The 24,364-nt window shown below is 41.0% G+C and overlaps 1 protein-coding gene across 2 annotated transcripts in view; it reads left to right on the forward strand.

Moving 5' to 3' along the window:
- The window catches only part of pcxa (pyruvate carboxylase a), a 188,635-nt gene extending 183,187 nt beyond the window's left edge, over positions 1–5,448 (forward strand). For both annotated transcript variants that reach the window (XM_072661594.1, XM_072661595.1), the window contains exons 19-21: positions 1,264–1,512; positions 1,844–1,984; positions 2,830–5,448. In XM_072661594.1, the coding sequence (XP_072517695.1) occupies positions 1,264–1,512; positions 1,844–1,984; positions 2,830–3,081 (642 nt within the window). In that variant the 3' untranslated portion in view covers positions 3,082–5,448. The remainder of the gene's footprint in view (positions 1–1,263; positions 1,513–1,843; positions 1,985–2,829) is intronic.
- Positions 5,449–24,364: the final 18,916 nt, after the last annotated feature.

The raw sequence follows: 24,364 nt of genomic DNA on the forward strand, positions 1-24,364 counted from the left end.
GTACGTTTCTTTGAAAGGAGGACGGTCTTTTAAAGTGATTTCATTTATGTATTTACAAAAGTACTAAACATTTCACTGGTGTACAGCTTTTGTAAATGGTCACTAAATATCTATTAAATTTACTTTCATTTTTTACTTTTTTACTTTTTTATTTGGTTCCAGTTTTCACAACACTTCCCACCCAGCAGTCAGAACACCATTACATTATCCTACAGATACTGCAAGATTGAAGGCTAGCATGTGGTTCCTCCAAGTCTCGTGGTGCCAGCTAACCACAGCTTTATTTCAACAGTATTGGGCTGCTGAACACACTTTGAGTGTAACTGCCAGCTAACATCAGTGAACAGACGCCTGCACTAACTAGCATAACTTTGAGTGATTGGGAGAGTGAGAGCCATCATCATACCCACTTAGAGAGAGCTAGGCCAGTTATGCTCTTTGGGACACATGACCATGGATGACTGTCTAAACATTGGTTTGGTCATTGAACTAGTGATCTCTTGATGATGGAGCCAGTGCTCAGATGGCCAACAACCAACGCTCATTTTTATAGCCTAAACCTTAACCTCAACCCAAAACCTATATCTAACCCTGATCCTAATCCTAGCTTTAACCGTAATAATAATATATGATAATTACACGTTTTAGCCAGAACGCTCGTTGACATTTTCAGCATAGAACCCACCTCCACCACCTTCCATAGAAGAGGTCACTGTGGAGGGGAAAGGAACACCAGAACATCCTGTCCTGGCTCGGTTATGAAGCTCCGTTAAAACAGACGAGTCTGGTGCTTGTGAGGCTTTTAGGTTAGCTCTTAGGCTAACATCTTAAATAACAGCCTCACAAGAGCCTGATACGTCTGCCTCACGTCTCTTCCACAGAATGGTAAAAGCAGACAAATGGAAGTTGGGGTGGATGTTTTAAATTGAGCGCATTCAACCATAGATGCAGGTCCTCTTCTTTTTTGGATATGTGTTCAAAGCTAGTCAGCTATGCTCCAAATAATGTTAAATAGCCTAGCTACTTTATCATCAGTGTCCACAGCAGTAGCCTGCCATGATTTTTTTTTTTTCGGCTGGTTTCAAACAAACTGGCCAGTGACCGATATTTATTTTTCATTATATTATATACAAATTAATTCATTTATTTTAAGCTAAAGCTCAGTCAGTCATAACATTTGGAAAATGATGCAGTTGAATTAGCATTTTCAAACTAAGGCTTTGCAATGCATTAATGAATTTCTACTCCCCTTGTCTGATGCAGGTACTGAAGTCTCTTCCTCGTGTAGAGGGTCGTCCCGGTGCCTCGCTGCCTGCTATGGACTTTCAGGCCTTGGAGAAGCAGTTGTGCGATAAGCATGGAGATGACATCACTCCAGAGGATGTGATGTCAGCAGCCATGTACCCGAAGGTGTTCCAAGAGTTTAAAGAATTCACCACAGCTTTCGGTCCCGTCGACTGCCTCAACACTCGCCTCTTCCTCGATGGCCCCAAGATTGCAGAGGAGTTCGAGGTGACTCTTTGCTGCTGCTGTGATGTTTTATTGGCAAAACCAAACCCTGTTGTTATTTATTTCACTTAACATGATTGTCAGTCCACTCATTTACGGTTCTAAAAGGAGGGCGGAATCCAGTTTCTCCTCTGTCACGGTGTGATGGATAACTGTTACTGCACATAATACAAATGTTGCACATATTACAAAATGCAATACTGTCAATTTTTTATCTCTCTTCATTTTTCTCACTGTGCTCTCATCCATCATTCTTTTATTCCTTAACCAAGTGTTAACCTTTCTATTTGTCTTCTCTTTTGTTTTGTTCCTCAATTCCTGCTGTTTTGCTCAGGTGGAGCTGGAGAGAGGAAAAACACTCCACATAAAAGCTCTGGCTCTGGGGGATCTGAACAAGGCTGGACAGAGAGAGGTTTTCTTTGAGCTCAATGGCCAACTGAGATCTGTCCTTGTCAGAGACACCGTGGCAATGAAGGTATGCTCAACTCAGACTTTGTTAAGGAAAGTCACAGAGACGGTGCCTGAAAATGCCCTTGACATTGTTTCAGTTATTGTTTGCAACTGTTCCAGCCAGAGCTGTGCCATGACACACACTGGTGTAACCATGTATACAATAACATGTGTTACCGTGGTCACTCTGACTCAGTGGCCTCGCCCACATATGCATCTACCAGCATATGCCTGAGAAATGACACATGCTGGTATGCTGGACATGATGTTTTTAAAGCAACGTTGTCTGATCAAGGATGCAAAGTCACACTCCAGTGAGACAGATACAACTGCATATCTAGCAATATTCAGTGTTGTGCCAGTCAAAGTAAATTAGGATTCATATCATTGTTTTTAATAAAACGAGACATCCAGAAGCAAATGTTGTGGGATTATTCTGCTGTGACAAATGTATTAATTTCCTTCCTTTCAAGATGTGCTGAACACTTTGTGCTTTGAACACTTTGTCTTGAAATAGACTTTGGTCTGATATATCTATTCAATATTGAACTTTGGCCTGATATATCAGTACAGGTAACTTTGGTCTAAAAGATTAGTACAGAATTGAACTTTGGTCTGAGATTGGTACAGGTTTGAACTTTGGTCTGATAGATTGGTACAGAATTGAACTTTGGTCTGATAGATCGATACAGGTTGACCTTTGGTCTGATAGATTGATACAGAATTGCCTTTTAATTTGAAAGACTGATACAGCCAGAGCCATCATAGTTCACCACTCCCCAGATATGTTTCCCATTTTTCTTTTGGTTTGTTGAAACCTTATGGCTGTACACTCAGCTGCTGTTGTCGTCTTACTGTGTGTTCTTGCAGGAGATGCACTTCCACCCGAAGGCTCTGAAGGACGTGCGGGGGCAGGTGGGTGCGCCTATGCCTGGGAAGGTGGTGGAGGTGAAGGTGAAGGAGGGCCAGAAGGTGGAGAAGGGCCAGCCTCTGTGCGTGCTCAGCGCCATGAAGATGGAGACAGTGGTCAACTCGCCACTGTCTGGCACTGTGGCCAAAGTGTATGTGAAGGCTGACAGCAGCCTGGAGGGAGATGACCTGATCCTGGAGATTACAGAGTAGAGAGGCAGCCTGGGGAATCAAAATGTTAACCTGACATTAATGGCGTCAGTCCCTGTAAGCACACAAACACACAAACACACATACACATTGAAGCACATTCATAAAAGCACACACAAGGCACATGCAGCAGCACTACACAAACACACACAATTATTAGAACATAAAGGGAGGGAGGGAGAAAAGCCTATTTTTGGAGGAGAAAAGTCTCAAATGATCTGAACACAGTCACTGCCTAATGTATCTGGAAATGGGTGTTTGTGCATCGGGTGCGCGAGAGTTTCGCATTTTCTGCGCTCATCTGATATAATCATCTGTCATTTGTAATGATAATCGCTAGAGGTAATCATCCATGAGCTGGGAAGTAGTTACATTAACATTGAGTGAGTGTTCTATTAATGTTTATGTCAGTCGTCTAACTAGATACATGAATGTAGTGGAGGAGAGATTTATTATGGGGGGGAAAAAAACAAGCAATAATTAACACAGGCGTAATTACATGTAAGCCTAGTTTTGCACAAGAAAGAAAATAGAGCATCACCTTCATCTTTGTACATTAACTAAAAAATGAAAAAACCCTACTTTGAGGGGCTTTTCCCTGATGTGTTGAATTAACCAAAACCGAAGCATTAGATCTTCAGCCCAGTGCTCATATAACCTTTTTTCAAATTAATCTCCGCTCTCTCTACCACTATAAGCAAGCCTTTTTAACATTTACCAGATTCACCGATGCTTCTTCACGTCTTATTGGCTGGAATTGACCAAAAATGCAATATTAGATAATTAAAAAAAAACAACAACAAAAAACTGCCACAGTCACCCTGTAACAAGACCAACATGTTAGCATTAGCCCGATACACTTGCTGTGGTCTCTTGGTGTGCATTAGGCAGAGCTAAAGTGCAGGCTCACTACGCGCTGAGGCGGTCCTGGCTGAACTCCAGCAATCACAACAAGGATTGATGATTAGATGTGTTCAGGAGCGCCTGCAGAACGTGGGGAGTCTGAGCTCATGCAGTTAGAGCACGGTGATAGAGGGCAACCTTCTCCTCACGTCACTCCTCCAGTTTGCCCCTTAAACGTAAACGCATCACGCCGCTCTCGTTACATTCCACCCGGTAGAAAAGCGTACCATGCCTTGGATCGTGGCCCAGATGGAGCCTCACTCTGTTGCCGTCTTTTATTTTCCTTCGCTCAATAGAGCACTGACACTGGAACTTTCTCGTTTGAAGTGTTATGTTTTGTAGCTGTGAATCAAACGTAAGTGATCTGTAAGAGCAGGCTGTTGAAAGCACTAGGCGCTACACTTGAATGGTGGAGTATCGATAATCCATTAGGCTGCATCCGGACTACTTCGGCTGCGGAACGTCGCTAATTTGGGGACTAACAGATTGGATAACTGCTTTTATCTTCTAACCTCTTATCATGAAACATCTCCAAACAGAACAGCTAGCTAAGTCAGGTGGAACCATATCCATTTCAGCTCATCGCCACAAACCGGAAATCGATTCAGTAGAACTGTTGTGCGTTAGGGGTACGCTCTGAGTTTATTGTGCACTAGTGGGGGTCAAACTGGACTCACTGACTCACATGAAGGCTAGCACAGTGGTCACACTAATAGCTTGTTTCGAACTCACTGAACCAAGCACATTCATGTTGACTTGGCCACTTTATGAAGCCCTGTTTACATCTGGAGTTGGTAGATACGTTCTTCTCGTTTCATCACAATGCGCACAAGGGGGGTTTGAGGGAAAGCTGCTTTCGTATTCGTTTGAGTTCTGGTGGGACCTAGAGGGGAGTTGGGGTTCTAAAGCTCTCTCTAAAGCTCTCGAAGATCTCCGTGTTTTCACTTGTGACCATAACACTCACCAGTATTGGGTCTTTGTGGTGTCGTTCATTGTTCTTTAGCCCAAGCTTCTGAGCTACATAGGTCCAGGCAGTAGAAATCCATCAGTTGCCCTGGTGATATCTGAACATTACTTGGCATTGTAAGTAGATTGTGTTTACATACTGAACAATAAGGCTATTTCAAGTGTTTATTTTATATATAAATAAATCCTGTTTCCAATTTCATGAACTTGTTTGAGCTGAAATGCAATGCGCTTGAATTCAGAAACGTATGCATTAATAATTGGGATCATGCTGGAGGGGAGTGGAACTAATCTTACAGGCTTGCTGGAGACGATAGTGTTTGTTATCTTATCTTTTCATTGCATCCTTTCTTTTCTGTGAAGTTATTCTCCTTTCATATGTTTTGATAACGAGAACTGTACCAGTTAGAAGACATGCAGATACTAATTCAGCGTAACCTTGTGTTCTTTTATCATTGGAAACAGAAAATGGAAGCGAAATAAAGGAAGGATAACAAACTGGCTGCCTGGGTCTTGTCATTTGAATTGTCAGAAGTCCTTTTTAAATGAGGGGGACTATCAAGAAGTTGTCATTTTAAAGAAAGTAGTTGAGATCCTGGAAGCTAGTTTGAAGAACTTGGTGCTGGATTTCTCCTGTGCGCCCCTTTCAGCAAGTGTGTGGATTTGTTTAATTCCATCACCAGCTAACTTTATTTAACATCATTAAGCACTGATTTATCAAACCAGGTGTTGGATGAGAACTCTAAAAAAAAAAAAAAAAATACTAGACTCCCACGAGGAGAACTTTGGACGTGTTTTAATGAACACCGTGATGTAAAACCACTACTATTTTTATGACTTTTATTAATGTTTATTCTAATAGCAGTGTTTTACTGTCTAGATAAGGAGCTTTCATTCCATCCATCCATCCTTTCTACCCATTAGCATCACTTGCCATAACATTCAGTAGGTTCCCATTGTGCTGCCACAACAGATCTGACCATTCAAGGCATGGACTTCACCAGACCTCTGAAGGTGTCCTGTGGTGTCTGGCAACAAGACATTTGCAGCAGATTCTGTACGATGTGAGGTGGGGCCTCACAGGTCTTAGGTGCCCATGGTGCCGACTCGCTGATTGTCCTTTCTTAAACCACTTTTGGTAGGTACTGACCACTGCATACTGGAAAAACCCCACAAGACTGGGGTCATGCCTGCCATTTTGGAGATGCTCTGACCCAGTCGTCTAGTCGTCACAATTTGGCCTGTGGTAAAGTGGCACAGATTCTTACTCTTACCCATTTGTCCTGCTTTTAACACGTCACCTTCAGGAACTGACTGTTCACTTGCAGCCTAATGTGTCCACCCCTTGAAAGATACCACAGTAGATGAAGATAATGAATGTTAGAATTATTCAAGTTAATGGGGATCACTGCCTCACACACAGAAGGAAAAGGATGTGAACAAAGAGAGCAAAGGCCTGAATGTTCCCAGTGAAAGTTGGAACTCTGGCCACACTGCTTAGATGTGGCACAAAGAGGAAGCTACCACTGTCTGCCAGCTGATGCCTGAGTAGGGACGTGGTAAAAAAACAACAACAAAGTGACTGCCTTTAATGCGCAAGTGGTCCAGCACACCATCTCAGTACACCTTCACTATGGCGGCTCTCAGCCCACAACATCCCACAATGTTTGAGTGCCTCACAACAGCATAACAGTGGTACCCACAGGCCACTGGTGCTAGAAGGGAACGACGACTCTGGTGAGTGTTACAGAGCAAACGACAGATATCTCTTTTTTTTTTTTTTTTTTTTTTTTTTTTTCAAAGCCTTTCCCCTCAAGATGATGAAATAAAGACATGGGATTCAGCAGGGATGGGAATACTACAAAAAGAAAGAAACTGCATTGTTTAAAAATAAATACATGAATGATGTCGCTGTTTATGAGTCAGGAGTTGCAGAGAGTTCTGCGTGGGTTTCTTCAAAGATCAGCCTGATCAGTGGAGATGAAGCCCAGGACAGCACTCTAAACACACAGAGCTTATTGATTTACTGTTAGCTGTAACCATGGACAGCTGTAAACGTGAGAGCTTGTGTATGTGTGTGTATGGTGTGTGTGTGTGTGTGTGTATGCCAGGGCATGAATCACCAAGCAAGAAATAAAAATGGCCAGACCTGGTGTTTGTTTAGCTGTGATATAGAATGAGCCACTTCTGTGTATAAAAGACATGCATGTGAGTGTGACATTATTGGTGGTGGTGGCTGCGAGAGGAGGGCTAGTGTGATATGTTATTCCTCTGTTGTGATTAATTACGTCGTACATTATGAGTACATTGTGTTTACTGTCAGTACTTCTCAGAACAAACAGCGTGACGCTACAGATGGAGATACAACAAGATTTGACTTTCTACGAGGAAAAACTTGGGACGACGGGCGGCAAAGCTACGATGTATCCTTAAAAGACCCATAAAGAGCCAGAAAACAAGAGCATAATTACTGTAGTATTGCCAGTATTTGCATTTTTCCACCTGTGACCATTTTTTTCTTATATATTTAATTAATAATAATAATCATAATCATAATAATGTTTATTTAATATTTAATCATTTCATTTAATAATTATTTTTAATCATTTATTATTTAATTATCACTGGCAAAGGTCTCAAACATTAAAATATGTCTTGAGTGTTATACACTTGGCATTAAAGGGTTCAATGCATATAGGAAGGATATAAAAGTACATATTTCAACAAATAAAAGTAAAATGTATTTTATTATTAAGTGTGACGGTTGTGTGCGGTATAGCAAAAAAAAATGGTGGTACTTCTCCTCACAACAAACCTGAACTAGCACATCTGTGGGCTGTTTTATTTTACAGTGGTGTGAATTAGGCTGAGTGTTTTAATCAAAACTATAAATTGAGATGCACAAGAATCCAACGGACTGACGACAGTAACTACGTTTAAATGTACCCAGTAGTCTGAAAACGTTTAGAACAAGACATCACAAGAGCTGTGAAAAAGACTAGTCCATTTACAGTCCTGTTTACATGGACAAATATTTAACTTCAGTAACATTTGAGAAGCTTTAAAGGTCTAAGGTTGTGGCTTGGATCCTGTCTCTGGTCACGGTCTGCATGAGTTTTGTTCTAGTACTACAGTGTCTAAATTCAGCCATGTCACTCCACTGCTGCGTCCTCTTCATTGGCTTCCTGTAGCTGCTGCCCGCATTAGATTCAAACCCCTGACTCTGGCCTACAAAGCCAAGAATGGACCAGCCCCTTCGTACTTGATGGCAATGGTCAAAAGCCGATCTGCACCAAGAGCCCTTCAAGCTTTAAGTACGGCTCGTCTTGACTCGCCATCCCTCAAAATCCATGAAAGACAAGCGTCCAGACCTTTTTCTGTCCTGGTACCAAAGTGGTGGAACGAACGTCCCTGGGTGTCCGAACAGCGGAGCCACTCTTCAAACGCAGACTGAAGACCCACCTATTCCAAGAGTACTTGAGCAAAGAGTAGAATATTATGGTGTCCATATTGGCTTGTGTTTAGTCATCTCTAAGCTTAAAGGTATCTTTGAATTTTTAGTCTATTCAAACTAGCTGAGGTTTTTTGGGGGTAAATAGCAAAGCACTTTTGTAAGTCACTCTGGATAAGAGCATCTGCTAAATGCCTTAAATGTAATGTAAATGTGTCATCTGCAGCCGGAGTCTGATAGAGCACAATTGGCCATGCTTTCTCCAGGTTGGTAGATGGCGCTCTTTCTCTGAGCATATTGGCTGCCTGGCAATTTTTAAAAATAGATGGTGGCCGGCTTTGCATGTATCAGGGGAGACATGTTAAGTCCTATCCTCCTAGTGTCGGGAGCACTGCTAGTACTAGGGGAAGCTACGAACGGGCATAATAACTGGCAGTACCAAATTAGGAATCAACAAACAAATTATAAAATAAAAAGAAACTTAGCTGTGAGTGTGTGAGGGTATATATGCCCCTAGCTGTGAGTGTGTGAGGGTATATATGCCCCTAGCTGTGAGTTTCCAGGTAGGCTCTGGACCTGAGCGGACCCTGACCAGGACGAAGCAGATAAGAAGATTGATGGATGGATGGATGGACATCATTAGAGAAGCTTCTATATAAATTATAGATGCAGAATTACACATGTATATTCCACCCACTCCTTCAACTCTGTCCACACCACCTGTAGAGTAAGCCCAGATAATGTCTCTCTGTGCAAACCATTCAGAAGAATATGTTAAATTAAACACCAATTAGACCTTATGGTGGTGCCATTTTAATGAACTGTTCTGTGAGGACATCACCGCTTAAAGGAACTCCTTCACTTAAAGCAGTTCAGTATCACTGGGGGTAACACTTTAATTCCCATACTAGAGACCAGGTTTAAACTCCCTAGTGCTTTCAGGCTACTTCCATTTGAAGTTAAACATTAAAGCCTTCATTCATGTTACAGGTACCCTTTGTACCTCTTGAGCCCCCTGTACTGCTAATTGTCTGTGCACAGGTCTCGGCACATGTTGGAGCTGGAACTGAAGGATGGCCTTTTGGGTTTACACTGGGCTTCTTCTGGATCTGAGGTGTGCAGCATCTGCAGCACGCTGGTGCATGGATGATCTTAAGGGAAGAATGAATGAGTCAGGGGGAAAACAAAAGGCAGGAAGCCGTTCATTCGCTCATCATCTGAAATCCGCAGCAGATGTGAAGGTATGCATGAGTCACGTGAGATCTGAATGGTGAAATATGACGCACTGTGTGGGAAGTGCTTATATCTGTATTTGATTAAGTCACACTACTTCAGCACTTAAGGATTAGAGGCAGATCCTCTCTCACGGCTGCCACTCACTTTGTCACTCTTTATCAGCGGCTGTTCAAATCAATGTCTCTCACCCGAGCTTGTCGTAGCAGCCCTGCTTAGTTTTATCTCCTAACCCCTTCCCCCCCCCATCCTTCTTTATCCTCTTTCCCTTTCTTCTTCTCCCTACTCAGCTCAACATTACAGCTTCATTGTAATGACTATATTAAAATGTCATTTTCCTATTAGGAAATTAATTTCCCAAATCACTTCTAAAGAACAGTTTCCACCCCATGTTTATCTCTAACAATTATACAGGGTGTTTTTGTTTGTGTTACTGTGCCTTTAACCAATATGCTAATGAGCTCTGCTCTGATTGGATCTTTTTGTTTGGATGTATTGTCCCTCAGAAATCTTGGCAGAAACACTCCTTATATAAATGGATGAATAGGCAGATACACGGATCAGCCATAACCTTAGCACCCCTGACAGGTGATGTGTAAAACACTGATTAGCTTCATCAACAGTGATGTCTGTTAGAGGGTGGATATATTAGGCAGGAAGAGAACAGTTCCTGAAGGTGATGTGTTAGAAGCAGACAAAGTGAGCAAGCCTAAGAATCTTAGCCAGTTTAACAAGGGCTAAAACTATCAAAAGTGGGCCAATGAAGGACAACTGGTGAACCAGCAACAGGGTCCTGGGCACTTCATGTTTATTGATGTGATCCATGGAGGCCCCACCTCACAACTTACAGGACTTAAGAATCTGCTGCTAATGTCTTTGGTGCCAGATACCACAGGAGGCCTTCAGAGGTTGTCTGGAGTCCATGCCTTGAATGCTTCGATCTGTTGTGGCGGCACCAAGAGACTTAATATTAGGCAGGTGGTACTAATGTGATAGCTGATCAGTGTGTATGTAAAACATTTTAGGGACATCACAAAAAATCATGAATTCAGCCGTTTTTGTCTTAATATCCCTTATAAACTGTGAACGGTACATTTTGAAGCTTGAACAATATTTAGAAACTATATCTAACTCTTTTATTTTTAAAACACATGGAAATAAATTCTTAATATGGGCCCTTTAAGTTACAAATGATTAAAAAGTGTTTTCACATTCGATTATATTCCATTATATTGTGTGAGTATTTCACAATAAAAGGACCAATATAAATGCTCCACAATCTCTAAAATCTCTTCATATCGTAAGACTTTTTTTGCTGCCTGCTGCTTCTATAAAGTTACTGTTACAGGTTTATTAGACAATAACAGTATGATTAACTGTATTTGTTAACTATATGTGTTAAATGTCATACATTACATTATAAACTAATGTTTTTACTCACACTATGTATTATTCCTCTTCTTACTTTCAACTCGAAGCTTTGCCAGGATGGCCATATTAAGTTGTTTCCAAAGCATTTATGTCTATCTTGCAATACATATATTCACTGTTAACACACACACAGACACACACACACACATATATATATATATATATATATATATATATATATATAAAACCATATACAATGCTGTACACACCTCTAAGAAACTGTAATTATAACTATAACTATGTATGTAACTATACTGTAACTATAACTATATATGTATTTAGGTAACATACTATATATGTTGGTTAGAAGAACAGCTTGAAGGACACCATGTGAAGGACACATGTTAAAAGAGACTGGTAGAAGGACACAAGGAGAAGAACACAGGTAGAAGGAGAGGGGGATTCAACCAAACATGTTTCCTTCTACCTCTGTGATTTGCTTGGTTCCACCAGCAGCTCAGCTGATTTACTTTAATGAAGGACTGATTAGATACACTAGGTACTGAATGATAACTCTAAATACTGGCCTTCCTCAAGGAGAGCTTTGGAAATACTTAAGCCAACACTCTCTCTCTCCCTTATTTATCTCTCAGTCCCTCTGTCTCAACCTCAGCCTCAACAGTACCTGGTGATAAATTAGACATGAATATTCAAAGTCTAACCCTGCCACTCTGTAATGCCCCAATGTCAGGTATTCAAATATTCATGACCTCCGAGTAAGCCGAGCCTTTCCCGCAGTCTGCACATCGCCCCCACAGAGATCAATAAGTTTAAACGAAGTCGTGATCGATACCAGCACGCCCTACACACATTCTCTTATCCAAAAAGCCCCCGAAATCTCTCTCACTCTCTCTCTCTCACTCTTTGACTCTTTGAGAAATTTTATCATGTCTGTTCTTCTGACCACTGAGCTGATCCTGTCCTCTTTTCTTTGTCTGCTGCTCGTCAGTCAGTCCATCTGTCTGTTCATCTCAGCATTTCATTCTACTCAGCACACACTCCGGAGCTAAACCAGACTAAAAAGCTGAACACCTTTCTTTCCTTATACTAGCCAACAGTAAGGCTAATGGCATAACATCGTTAATTAGCTACACCGATACTGAAGGCAAGGCTGAAATATGCCACAACAGCAGGATTGCTAACATGGATCTGTATGTGTGTTAAAGCAACAGTTCTGGGAAAAATACCTCCAAATACCTCAAAGCAGAGCTGGGCAGTATGATTATTTTATCGTAACGTGATCAATTTTGTTATTTTTTATAAGCATATGGAGGATATTAGTGCTTTATGAACACTGACCAACTGCAACTTTCATTACACAGTGTAATTAGACTGGTTTAATTGGATGAAGTGCAGCAGATGTCTTTAAATATTGTGATATAGTATTTTTACCATATCGCCCAGCCCTACTTCAAAGGTCGTACATCCGCCAATTCACGTTTGGTGTTTGTGTCTGTAGTTTTGCTCTGGAGCTATAAAGCTAATGTAGCTAGCAAGTAAACAGAATGGAATTTAGCATCACTTAAACATCTGCAAACAGCTGCCTCAGACTGCTTCTTCATGTATGTTTTTTTTTTTTAGGTAAACCGGTTCAAGTAGGACAAGCTTTTGGCCACCTTCTCATATTCCCATATCCCATATCGTCTACACATTCTCACAGCTCAGACAAAAATTTCTCAAGATTCATCCTGAAAACTGTTATCATGAAAGTGAGTTCTTCTCTCTCATCCTATGTGTTCTTCAATCATTTCTTTTTGAATTTTGGTGTAAAACACAGAATTCACACCTTTATTACTTTAAAACTGTCCGTCATGTGTCAAATTTGCAACCAGAACCTGTGCAGCAGAGACCAGAGGCAGAGCCAGACTGTTGTACTCATTTGATAGACCCGCCCCTTCTCCCAGATCAAGTGTGTGTCTCAGACCGCCTTCATTGAGGTTACAGCGCAGAAGCAGAGCAGATTCTTTCCCCTGGATTCCCAGTTTGTCCAGTAAGTGTAATGTTTTAAGTCAGCCATGGCTGTCAATCACTTCATTCCTAAGTGTAATCCCACCTTCTTACAATACAGCAGAATAACATGTGGAAACAAATTTAAACAAAATGGGCCAGTATTAGCACAGGAAAAACTAAGAGCTGGAATTATACACTGGTGATTGCAAGACAGACTAGGAGGGGAGGTGGGGAGGGGGACGGGAGTGAGATGTGGAAATTGGCTGTTTTGTCATTGAAACGTAGGGATGTGCGAAGCTACACACAATTCTGCACCCAGCCAGCAGAGGTGCTAGACCTGTGGTTGCTTTACTTTTGAAAGACACTGTCCATGCTTTTCCACAGCCATTGATAAATAATTTGTTTCTTTATATGTAAAAGTCCACAGAATATATGAAAAAAAACTTTTCGATGCAAATATTTGCATTCAATTATTGGAAAGCTTTTCTGGTCTGAAGAGGCTTTTTAACCGACTAGCCTCCAGTCTGTCACAATTAAGCCCACCTAGCCCACCAGGCTAAACTAATGTTTTCACTCCTGACAATTTTGTCTAATTCAGTTTACACACTACATGACTTCTAAATTTGTCAGTTTGCCTTGTAGTTGTGAATCTTGGTTTGAGGAAGTCATTGTGGTTTGCACACCACATTTAATCACAAGATATTTCAATCGCCAATGAATCTGTCATAGCTTCCAAATGCATTTCCCACACATGAGCAGTAACATTGTATATATCATGTGTGACACATTCCAAAACAGATGTCTGTAAGAAATGAGCAATTCAAGTTTATTTTTACAGAGTCCAAACAGGCCGCAGAACTCTTCTTTTAGCCATGCTTGTTGTTAATGTACAACCTTTCCCCCGGGGTTTCCCTTTACTTGGTGTCTTGCACTGCTCTCATTGGCTGTAGCTCGTCACCACACTCCCTGCCAGTCACAACCGGATGACAATGTTTTTCATGCTGCTGGATTTGGACTCCAAAGCAGGTCCAGATATTTAGCATGCTAGATCTCTTTCGGACGTCTTTGAGGAATCAGCGAGGCATTGGTGAGCTCTCAGCAGGATCTCGGATCACATCTTTGAACAGTTCCCAAAAAGTGATGGAGCCAGCCCTGAGCAAACTCTGATTTACCATTGATCTTTCATCTGCAAAAACTGCTGGCGAGTGGAACATTAGGGCTAACATTGTGTACTGTGAACTTGCTAAAATATGGGTTATATAATGGTATATATAATAATAGGCATGTGACGCCTAGCTGAGGATATCAATCACTGCAGTGAATTGGGCCCTTAGCTTAATTCTAATTTTTTAAAGAATTTGCCCCGCTGGCTAGCTCTGGGGGGCAGCTGGCTGCAGCATTCAGTCGGCCATGACTGTGCTAGTTGCCTGGTGGTATTGGAGCAAATCGAGCCATGCTCTCCTACCATGGCCTGCACACTCAGCCAGCGCCTTTCTTCCACCTGGCCTTTCGTTACCAAGTGATTGACTTGCATTATTTTTGATTCAGGGGCCGGAGGGTCTGTTGCTGCTAGGCTAGGACTGATGGTCTTTTGAACCCATCAGAACCTGAGCTACTACAGGAGGCCCTTGTGCTCAATAGAAAGCAAATAGCTAATTGGCTTCATTTGTGTGCCTTAAATTGACGCCCATTGGCTTCATTTTCTCAGCATGTGTACGAGAGCCAATTTGTACGCTTTGTTTTTGCTGTTTCATAGCAAGCGGCGCTCTCAGCGTGTGACTGCGCTCTCATGGACACACTTTGTGCATTAACACTCGCTTGTGGAGGGTGTGGGCCGTTCTGCAGCAGACAGGTTTGATTGCTCGGCAGCCCCTCACGTTCCACTTGATAGATTGCTGTGCTGCATTTTATTGCGTCGACAGACTTTTTTGCACACTTTGCTGTTTTCTACAAAGCTGTGAAGCCGACCAGTCAGGAAAATGGCAAGATTTTCCCTTTAGCGACACCTTTAGCCGATGTAATTGGTGACAGTTTCTTTCAAAGCGAGGCAAGCGGTCCAGCTACATTTGCAGTTAACGGTTTGATTCCCTTCCTCATATTCCATGTAATACAGTGAAATCCTCCCAGCCCGAGATAGCTCTCATCATTAAGATTCACAGCATGCCCCACTCCAACACTTAATTAGTCATTTGCCACAAGATCTGCTGGAGTGCCATAAGGGTCATCTTTCCAGACCTGCTCTTGTAGATGAAGTGTTTGGGATAAGTATTACAGAATAATACATCATCATAATCCTCATCATAATCACAAGATACAACACTCCACTGTTTTCCCCAGGCTTCTCCAGCCTAATGTTGACAAGGGCTAAATCACAAAACTGTAAACTTACACGACATTAACGACCTCAAGGAAACGTCAGTGTAAGGCCAAAATGGCTCTGCTTATTCTGGTGAACAAGCTGTCGAATGGACAGATTGCTGTTTAAAATCCTCATCCATCTCATGTGCACTGGCAGTCACAAAGACCTGCTCAGATGCACTTACAGTTATATTTCCTAGAGGTTTGGGCACCCCTGGCCTATCAACACATTTTATTGATGTTTGAACTGAATAGAAATAAACACAATCTCTTAATTAAAACCTAAAATCTAAAAAAAAAGGTTTGACACTGTTGCAATTGTAAAGTCTCAGAACTTAATTAACTCATTAAGTCTTCACTGGCTTGTTGGAACTGGTTAGGCAGGTCAAGAATTCTTCACTAATTAGCTGTCTGTGGATATTATATGGAAGCTAATTGATGCCTACAAATCAGGGGCAAACTAAAAATAGACATCAAAGCACTTCCAGCTCACAATTTCCATGATCTGAAATGCTATTAATAGTTAAAGGGAAATGTGGAAGTCCAGGCAAGATCTAGAAGATCAAGAAGATTACCGGATAGAATGGCCTGTATGTTTGCCCAGAAAAGCAAAGCAAACCTTCATACGACAGCAGCGGATCTGCAGGATTGTGCAGCTGACAACAGAGTTGTGCTGCACTGTTCTACTGTGATCTGCATGAAAGAGTCATCACAAAGGAAAAATCTGTGACTCTTATCTGAACCCAGATGAGGTCCATGTTTAACTCCTCCTGGTCCCACCACTGAGCCTGGTGGGTCCCTGGTGGGCATCCATATATGGGGCCAATATAGAAGCCATGGGCAAAACTTTCTAGTTTCTAACTGGGCTAACCATACAGGCCTCACATGGGTTTGGGTTTATTATGTTTTGTGTTGTGTGGCAGACAGTGGCACAGGACAAACTGCATGGGTGGATGGTAAAAGGGTTTTCGCCGAATATAGGCCGAGATCATGATCCAAAACACCTCAAAACCCGCTGTTTAATACTACCCGAAATGCAAGCTGAAGCTTTTAGAATAGCCCTCATGTTCATGTGCAGCAACAAAGCCCAAGAATATTGCAGAACTAGAAGCACTTTGTGAGGAAGATGTCTGCCAAAGGGGGTGTTACTAAATGCTGAATTGGTAAGGTGTCCACTCATAATAGCAGAGTATTTAATTTAATGTAATAGTCCTGTGGTTTAACATTCCCAACCTTTTGTGTCATCCTAACCCCTCCAACCTAAATTATTTGCCTTAAGTGGCCCTTGGGATTTTGAACAGGCTAATGTTAAATTACACATTTTTAATGGTAATGGTTTTGTGGCCAGGCTTACATTTTTAGTTTCCAAATTTCATTATTTTTTTAAAGCCTGGGTTCATACTTTCATACTGGGTTCAGACTAGAAAGCTGCTCCAATCATATCACTTGCTTAACACAATTAAGAAATTCTAGACACCAAGAATGATTTAGCTGCCTATTAACTGTAATCTGTATTAAAGTGTCTTACAGTGGCAACATGTATCACATGTAATGATTTATTTAGCAGATACTGAATTCATCACTATATAATATATCAACTTTTGTCACATTTTGTACAAATGAGGTTGCAATATACTAAATTTGATTTAATTTGACAGTGCCATTTCCTTCTCAATAAATCCCCCAACACCCCAACCCAGCAGCACCTGCACAAACCCCTGTTTTGGCAACCCTGTTTTGCTGTTCTCCATTCACTATTTGTCACTTTCTGACCAAAGGACAGTTTTTGACCAGATATTAGTATCCGTAACACGGCAGTAATAATGACATGGTGCACACATGCTGACTTCAGGAAGCCTGAAGAGCGCTGGGTTATTGATCACAGGGTTGTAGGTTCAACATTTGGGTCTGCTGCGCCGCTTTGCTGTACTGTATAAGTGTAATGACAGTAAAGGTACTTAACTCTCTAATTTGTCACTACCATGTCAGTGCCACTGTGGTCACCACTCACATCAGAAATCTCAACAACTTTGTTGAGTGCTGTTTCTTGACTCTAGTTATGACACACTGTCTCTAGTTTGAATCTCTGTGAAGGCTCTTGCTACTTAGCAGGGAAACTAGCATCCTCTCTCTCGTGCTGGTGAGAGCTGAGCTTTAATAGCTACTGGGAGGGCCTTTCTAACAAGCTGCAGCTGTCCATTACCAGTGAAAGGGCTCCCGGCACGAACTGGCGAGCGAAACAAAGGCAAATTCTCAATTTGCGTTCTTGTCTGTGCTTGTGTTCCTGTGGATTTGTGAAATGTCATCAGTTGCAGCCCTGCAGTACTGTTCCATTCAAAGGTTCACATCTAGCCAAGTTTAGTCTGAATGCCCGGACGCGTTCTTGTTCTGCCCATGTTATCAAGGATGCATCAGGGCGTGACTTGTGTGGACTCAGTACAGCCAAATATCCCAGAATGCTGTTTTAACCGCAGAATTACTCGCAAGTCCGCCTTTCCAAGTCAGTACTACCAAGTATGCCAGTCTGAAACTGAGAACCCCCCAAAACTGAATATCTGTGGACCAGCTTGGCTAACGGCTGTTATGATGGGTGGGCTTAGTGGCACTCGCTTCAATTCAAGACGTTCATGACAAAGTAAAACACCATTTTGGCCAGGTCTTTTTTCCACACCACCCCCATGTCAAATAGAGGTCAAAACAGACAAGGAAATTAAAGAGAGGCACGCAAATGGGGAAAGTATTGAAAACTTGAAGCGTAAAATGCAAAGAAAATTTGTGATTTATCCTAGAAAAAAAGGCACTGTAATTCCTCTTCTTCTGCAATATCTACTTATTTCCTGTTTGTTTATTTTCCTTGAACACTATTAATGTGACTGCATATATATAGTGATCTGGATTTTCAGTTGTGGACACAGCTCCGAGTTGCACCATTAGTCATAATGCACAAATCTGATTGGCTGAGTAGCGTCACGTGTGCTTGAGTATAAGTCCAGGTCTGGATAGGACAGCATCTGGACCCGGACTGTGATCTACCTATTATTGACCTCTGGTCTGGACCATTATGCTGGAGACCGCTTGTGTACTGCTCTGTGATTGGTCACTTTTCAGGTTTGTAATGCTGTATTTAGACCTAAAGGTTATGCAGGAAGAGAAAAATGGGGCCTAACAGTCTTCAGTCTGTGCTGATAGATGCTAAGAAGTTCCTCTGCAATTCCGAAAGTTACTCCGCACTTAAGAGGTTTTTGGACCTGCCACTTTTCCTCTTCTCCTAGCTTTATTTTTGGAAAGGTACTTTTACTTCTGCGTGAGACATTATTTCACCAGAGTAAATCACTTTGAGATGGATTTAGGCTGTTCTACCCACCTCTGAGTGAACTGCACCGTGTCATCTGGAGAGCACCTAGGCTTCAGTGACTGACGGTTATGAAACAAAGGAGTGAAGTGGAAGAAAATAATAATAATATTTCATCAAATTAAAGCAAGGTGTAGAGGCGACTGATAATCGAGGTGGTGCAGATATACAGTTGGATTCAGTAATCAAGTGTAAAGAACACTTGTGTGTCAATCAAATAAGTTTAACTAGGGCAGTTTCACCAGATTGTGCTCTCATATGCCATGCCTTATTTGATGTGATCCAATGCCTTCTTTAATGTTTGTACAGCAGTTTCAGTGTGTTTGTGTTTTGCACACCTTCCTATCTCACAGTAAAAACTGCAGGGCTGTCCCTTTATACCCAATGTACTATCTAGAGTGTGCTGCTTCACACAACATACAGCACATCCTTAAAACACATTCAAAAGACTGGCCTTTAAAACTCACTTAAGTGTTTGCTGATTAACCCACAAGTCTAAATTACACTAAAGGACTTCTATTAAAAAAAAAGTATTTAGTCAGTCACCAATTGTGCAAGTTCTCCCACTTAAAAAGATGTGAGAGGCCTGTAATTGACATCATAGGTAGACTTCAACTAAAAAATCAGAAAATCACAGTTCTACTTTGGTTTCATCTGACCATAAGACATTCTCCCAATACTCTTCCGGAACATCCAAATGCTCTCTAGCAAACTTCAGACGGGCCCGGATATGTACTGGCTTAAGCAGGGGAACACGAGATCTGAGTTCCTGGCGGCGTAGTGTGTTACTGACGGTAGCCTTTGTAACGTTGGTCCCAGCTTTCTGCAGGTCATTAGCCCCCCCCCTGATATCTTGTGTGGAGCCCCTGATCGAGGGAGATTAGCAGTGATCTTGTAGGTCTTCCATTTTCTGATTATTGCTCCCACAGTAGATTTCTTCACACCAAGCTGCTTGCCTATTGCAGATTAAGTTTCCCAGCCTGGTGCAGGTCTACAATTTTGTTTCTGGTGTCCTTCAACAGCTCTTTGGTCTTCACCATAGTGGAGTTTGGAGTGTGACTGTTTGAGGTTGTGGGCAGGTGTCTTTTAAACTGTTAACGAGGTCAAACAGGTGCCATTAAGGTAATGAGTGGAGGACAGAGAAACCTCTTAAAGAAGAAGTTACAGGTCTGTGACAGCCAGGAATCTTGCTTGTTTGTAGGTGACCAAATACTTATTTCCCACCATTATTTGCAAATAAATTCTTTAAAAATCAGACAATGTGATTTTCTGAATTATCGTTTCTCATTTTGTCTCTCATAGTTGAGATCTACCTATGATGTCAATTACTTTTTAACTCCATCTTTTTAAGTGGGAGAACTTGCACAATTGGTGACTGACTAAATACTTTTTTCCCCCACTGTATATTCTGGACCACATCTATCATCTAGGAAATGAAGATTGTGGGCCCTGCTCTTCTCTTGTTGGAACTTAAATGGTCTAAACACAAAATGATAAACTTGTACAGTCAGAGGTGTGACTTTACAAGTGCAAAGCAGTGCAAAAACACACACTTCATATTATAAGTCCTTTAGTGCAACTTAAACTCGTGGGTATCAGCAAACACAAATGTTTGTGTGTTTTGGCTGCATTTTAAGGATGCGCTGTATGTTGTGGGAAGCAGCACCCTCTAGGTATGAACTACTGGGTATGAAGAGACAGAACCGCACCTTCCTATTGCTAAAATAGTGATGATCCTTGTATGACAAATGCTTTGCAGCTAATGGTGGTCTATCAAAACTAGGCTTTAAGGTTAGGTTTTTGGTTTGGTAACCTAAATCCATCTCAAACCTCTAAACTTACAACTGAACTGTACCAAACCGGACTGAACAGTTATTTGCACTCTGCCTATTTTGCACTATGACTATTTGCACACCTGTACAGATGTCCTTTTCTTTTCTGTAAATATATTTTTCAGCTCTTTATTACCTTTATTACCTTTAGTACTTTCTACTTTTTTTTTTTTTTTTTTTTTTTTTTTTTTAATTTATCCCCTACCCTATTTATTGTTTAGTGTCATTTTCCTTTAGTTTAAGACTGTGTTCTGTGTTTCTTTGTTACTTGTCATGCGTGTTGCTCTCACCAAGACAAATTCCTTGTATGGGTAACATACTTGGTGAAATAAAGAGATTCTGATTCTGATTCTGATTCTGATTCTGACGTGATATTAGGTTTTTACGTCGCAATATGTCTAGTGGAGGGGATCTAGTGGACCTCACCTATCAGACATGTTCCGCAATGATGGGAAGAGTTTTTTTGGGGGTGTGGGGATCAGCATTTGGATGATTTTTGGACACAGGTTGGATTTAGAGGTTCAGCTGTGCGTGATCAAGGAGGCTGTTGACCAGACAAGTTCATTTAGTTGGTCCAGCTGGGGAAGGAGACAGGCTCTGTATGACTGTCTGTCCTGTGACTCAGGATCAGAGCTGTACACTCATTCCCCTCAGGAGCGGCCATGAGCACAACTCATCAGACTGCTGACAGCAGCCCTCTGCCTGTCACTGAGAGCAGGCCCATTTAAAACGCACTCACACACACACACACTTAACGCTCAACACTCACGTATGGCATCTGTTCTGCTTCTGTACTGGTTCCAATTTATTGCCGGATATTAACAAATATGATGCCCCTACCCAACCCAGTTAGCCTATCAATTTGTGCTAACTTTGTGCTAGCAGTATTTAGGCTAGGGGAGCCTGCGGCACTGATTGTACTGTATTGTACTTATTTGTAGTTTATCTTTAGGAGCCATACCGTGATAAAAACACAGGCAGCAGATGGAGTGCGTTGTGATTAATGATGGTGGGAATGAGATCTCTTTGAGATAATGACTAATTTTCTTTCCCTCTAGTTGAGTGTCATTCCATAAAAGGAGCACAATTTAAGAGGATGAGAGACAGAAACCTGCTGTTCATCTGGATGATCTGTATCACTTTCAAGTCCATCACGAAATAGTGTAAAACATTTTTTTCATTCAAATTGATTGTCTCATCTTAAATATTACTGAATGCTTAAATGTGCATCTGTGTTCAGAATAATGCAAAAATATATTAGTTAAATGTGACTGGGTGTGGTACCCTGCAAAGGATTGGCGCCAAGTCCAGTGGGTATTCCTGACCAGTGTGGGCAGGGGGTATTGTATCCAATGATTCTGGCGACCCTGACCAGGAAGGACAAATGAATAAATAATAATAATAATAATAATAATACAAATTATTATCATTATTATTTTAAGTTAAATGTAATAATTTATATGCATTCATCTAAGCCAGACAAACAAGATGAGTTTAAAATGTATTCTTGTTTTTTATTTTATTTTATTTTTTATTTTTTTTTAACAACACTGTATTTCTATACATGAAACAGCCTGCTTTAGCAGAACTGCAGTGCTATGGGTCACATTCATCACCAAGACATGAAACAACAGCTGTCCTCTCAATATTAATCAAGTGTTATTTTGGCCTGGTAACGAACAAGATGTCGGGAAGTCATCCTGAGAACTCTAATAAATGATCTATGAATGTCTGGGATTTTTAAAGATTTATAGAACTTTTAAAAGAATATTCAGTTACTATGCTCGCAGCAAGTGGAAATACTATAGGGAGGAAAAACATCCCAATTATAAAAGTATGTGCAGATTAGGAAATGTCCTGTACTACTGTAATGGTGTGGAGATGTCAGAAAAGTCCTCCCTGAGATGGCCATTCTGAGAAGGTCCTAAGGGTGTCATGTTGTAAGCAGGTGTGTATTAGAAAAGTAGAACAATAGACGGTGAGATATGGAAATAATTATATTGATCAAATCTGTGAGCATGGCAGTGTGTACATGCAGGTTACAGTTCCACGGTCACATATCACTGCCACATAGCAACACTGATAAACATACTGAATTATAAAATCCACTCTGCAAACATGTCTGTTTCATTTCCCTTATGTTGCTGCACACGGGGGAGAGAGAGGGGATGAAGTGTAGACTGCAGCATTAGTGCATAAAAGGATTCACTGGACTTTTATTTTGTAGTTTGGCAGAAAAATGGCAACACCATTCAGTAAAGGGTTTTAATAACCGGGCTGGTAGAAGCCAGTTTAGCATGAAATATTACGCCTCTTCACAATCCTCTCCATCACAAGCTCAGTGTGACTGGGTTTTCAACCCACCAATGAAGACTGAATAGAAAAGGAGGAAACTGGAAACAACAATTCTCTCAAATTAGCAAAAATGTTTTCCATCTTGGATAAAGTGAATGATTTGGATTATTGGTAAAGCACCATCAGAAATGTTAGTTGGGTGACATCCCCACCCAGGGGTTCCATAGTGAAATGGGGGAGAGACTTCAGACTCTCAGTCCTTGGAAAATGGGGTGCTGGCTGCTCCACCCACAGTCCCCAGAAAGTGAACACTGCAGACTCCAGGGCCGTTTACTTGGTCGTCTGTAAACTACAGCGGTGCACAGCTGACAGAAAACTGTCTGGAAGGAAAAGCTTGTAAATGTGTAAATCTCTGCACTGTACTGCTCTAGTGAAGCGTAAGCATGCCACGCCATCTTCAGGAGTTAGTGCAGAACAGCACTTGATGGTAACACTTGATGGTTTAGGAGAGGAAACCAGCATGTATATATATGTATATAATGAAGCACATTTCAATTAATCTTATCTTATTTGGCAGTTCATGTTCATTAAAAGCCCTTAACCCAGTACTTTAAAATTATACTATTAGACCAAGCTCATTTCCTGGCCCAACTTTTACATTATTATTTTTTTCTAAACAAATAAAATTTCTAAATCATAGTCCATACTCATGTCAGTCGTTTTAAGGCCTGTAATAAATTCATAATCACAAAAATGAATATTCTGAATTTTTATCATACACAGCAGCTTATCGCTGCCCATTCCTTATAAGGAGTGTTTCAGCCTGTGCTGCTTTTTGAATGTGGCATGATGCTGGACAGCCAATCACAACAGAAGTCATTTACATATATCAGTCTTAATGTCTCAGTAACAAAACAGTCTGTCACAATTCTTAAAGATGGAAGAAAGGTTAGTAAATAGGTTTTTAAAATGAATAATGATTGATAGTATTGGATTATTGTATGATATTGTAACTGACTGGAACTGATGTGTACCCTGAGCTACTGATATGTGCTTTTTAAATTCTGTCCTTCCTTTTATTTTATTCATTACGAGTTACTTTTAGATTTTTCTGTATTTTCTTTTTTTTTAGCATGTACTGACGTGGAAGATCTTATAACTCCTTTATCTTTTTTTAAACTTTTATTTTATTTTATTTTATTTTTTTAAGCCTGGCTGGAATAAGAGACTTGTGTGTGAGACAGAGAGAGACAGAGAGAGAGAGAGAGAAAAGACTTTCACTGCTTTGCCCCAAATGTTTATTATTATGTGTACGTGTAGGAAATATTTATTTGAAATGTATAATTAAAAAACAAACAAACAAACAAACAAAACTATTAACTTTAATCTCTACCAAAAATAACTGGACTTCTAAACAGAGCCATGGCGCCTCCAGCTGAACACTCAGCTACCTGCACTCACAAAGTGTACCAGCAACAACACACAAGTGGGCTTGTTAGACACCCATCAAAATAA

This window comes from Salminus brasiliensis, chromosome 18 (assembly GCF_030463535.1).
Source record: "Salminus brasiliensis chromosome 18, fSalBra1.hap2, whole genome shotgun sequence".
Taxonomy (NCBI): Eukaryota; Metazoa; Chordata; class Actinopteri; order Characiformes; family Bryconidae; genus Salminus; species Salminus brasiliensis.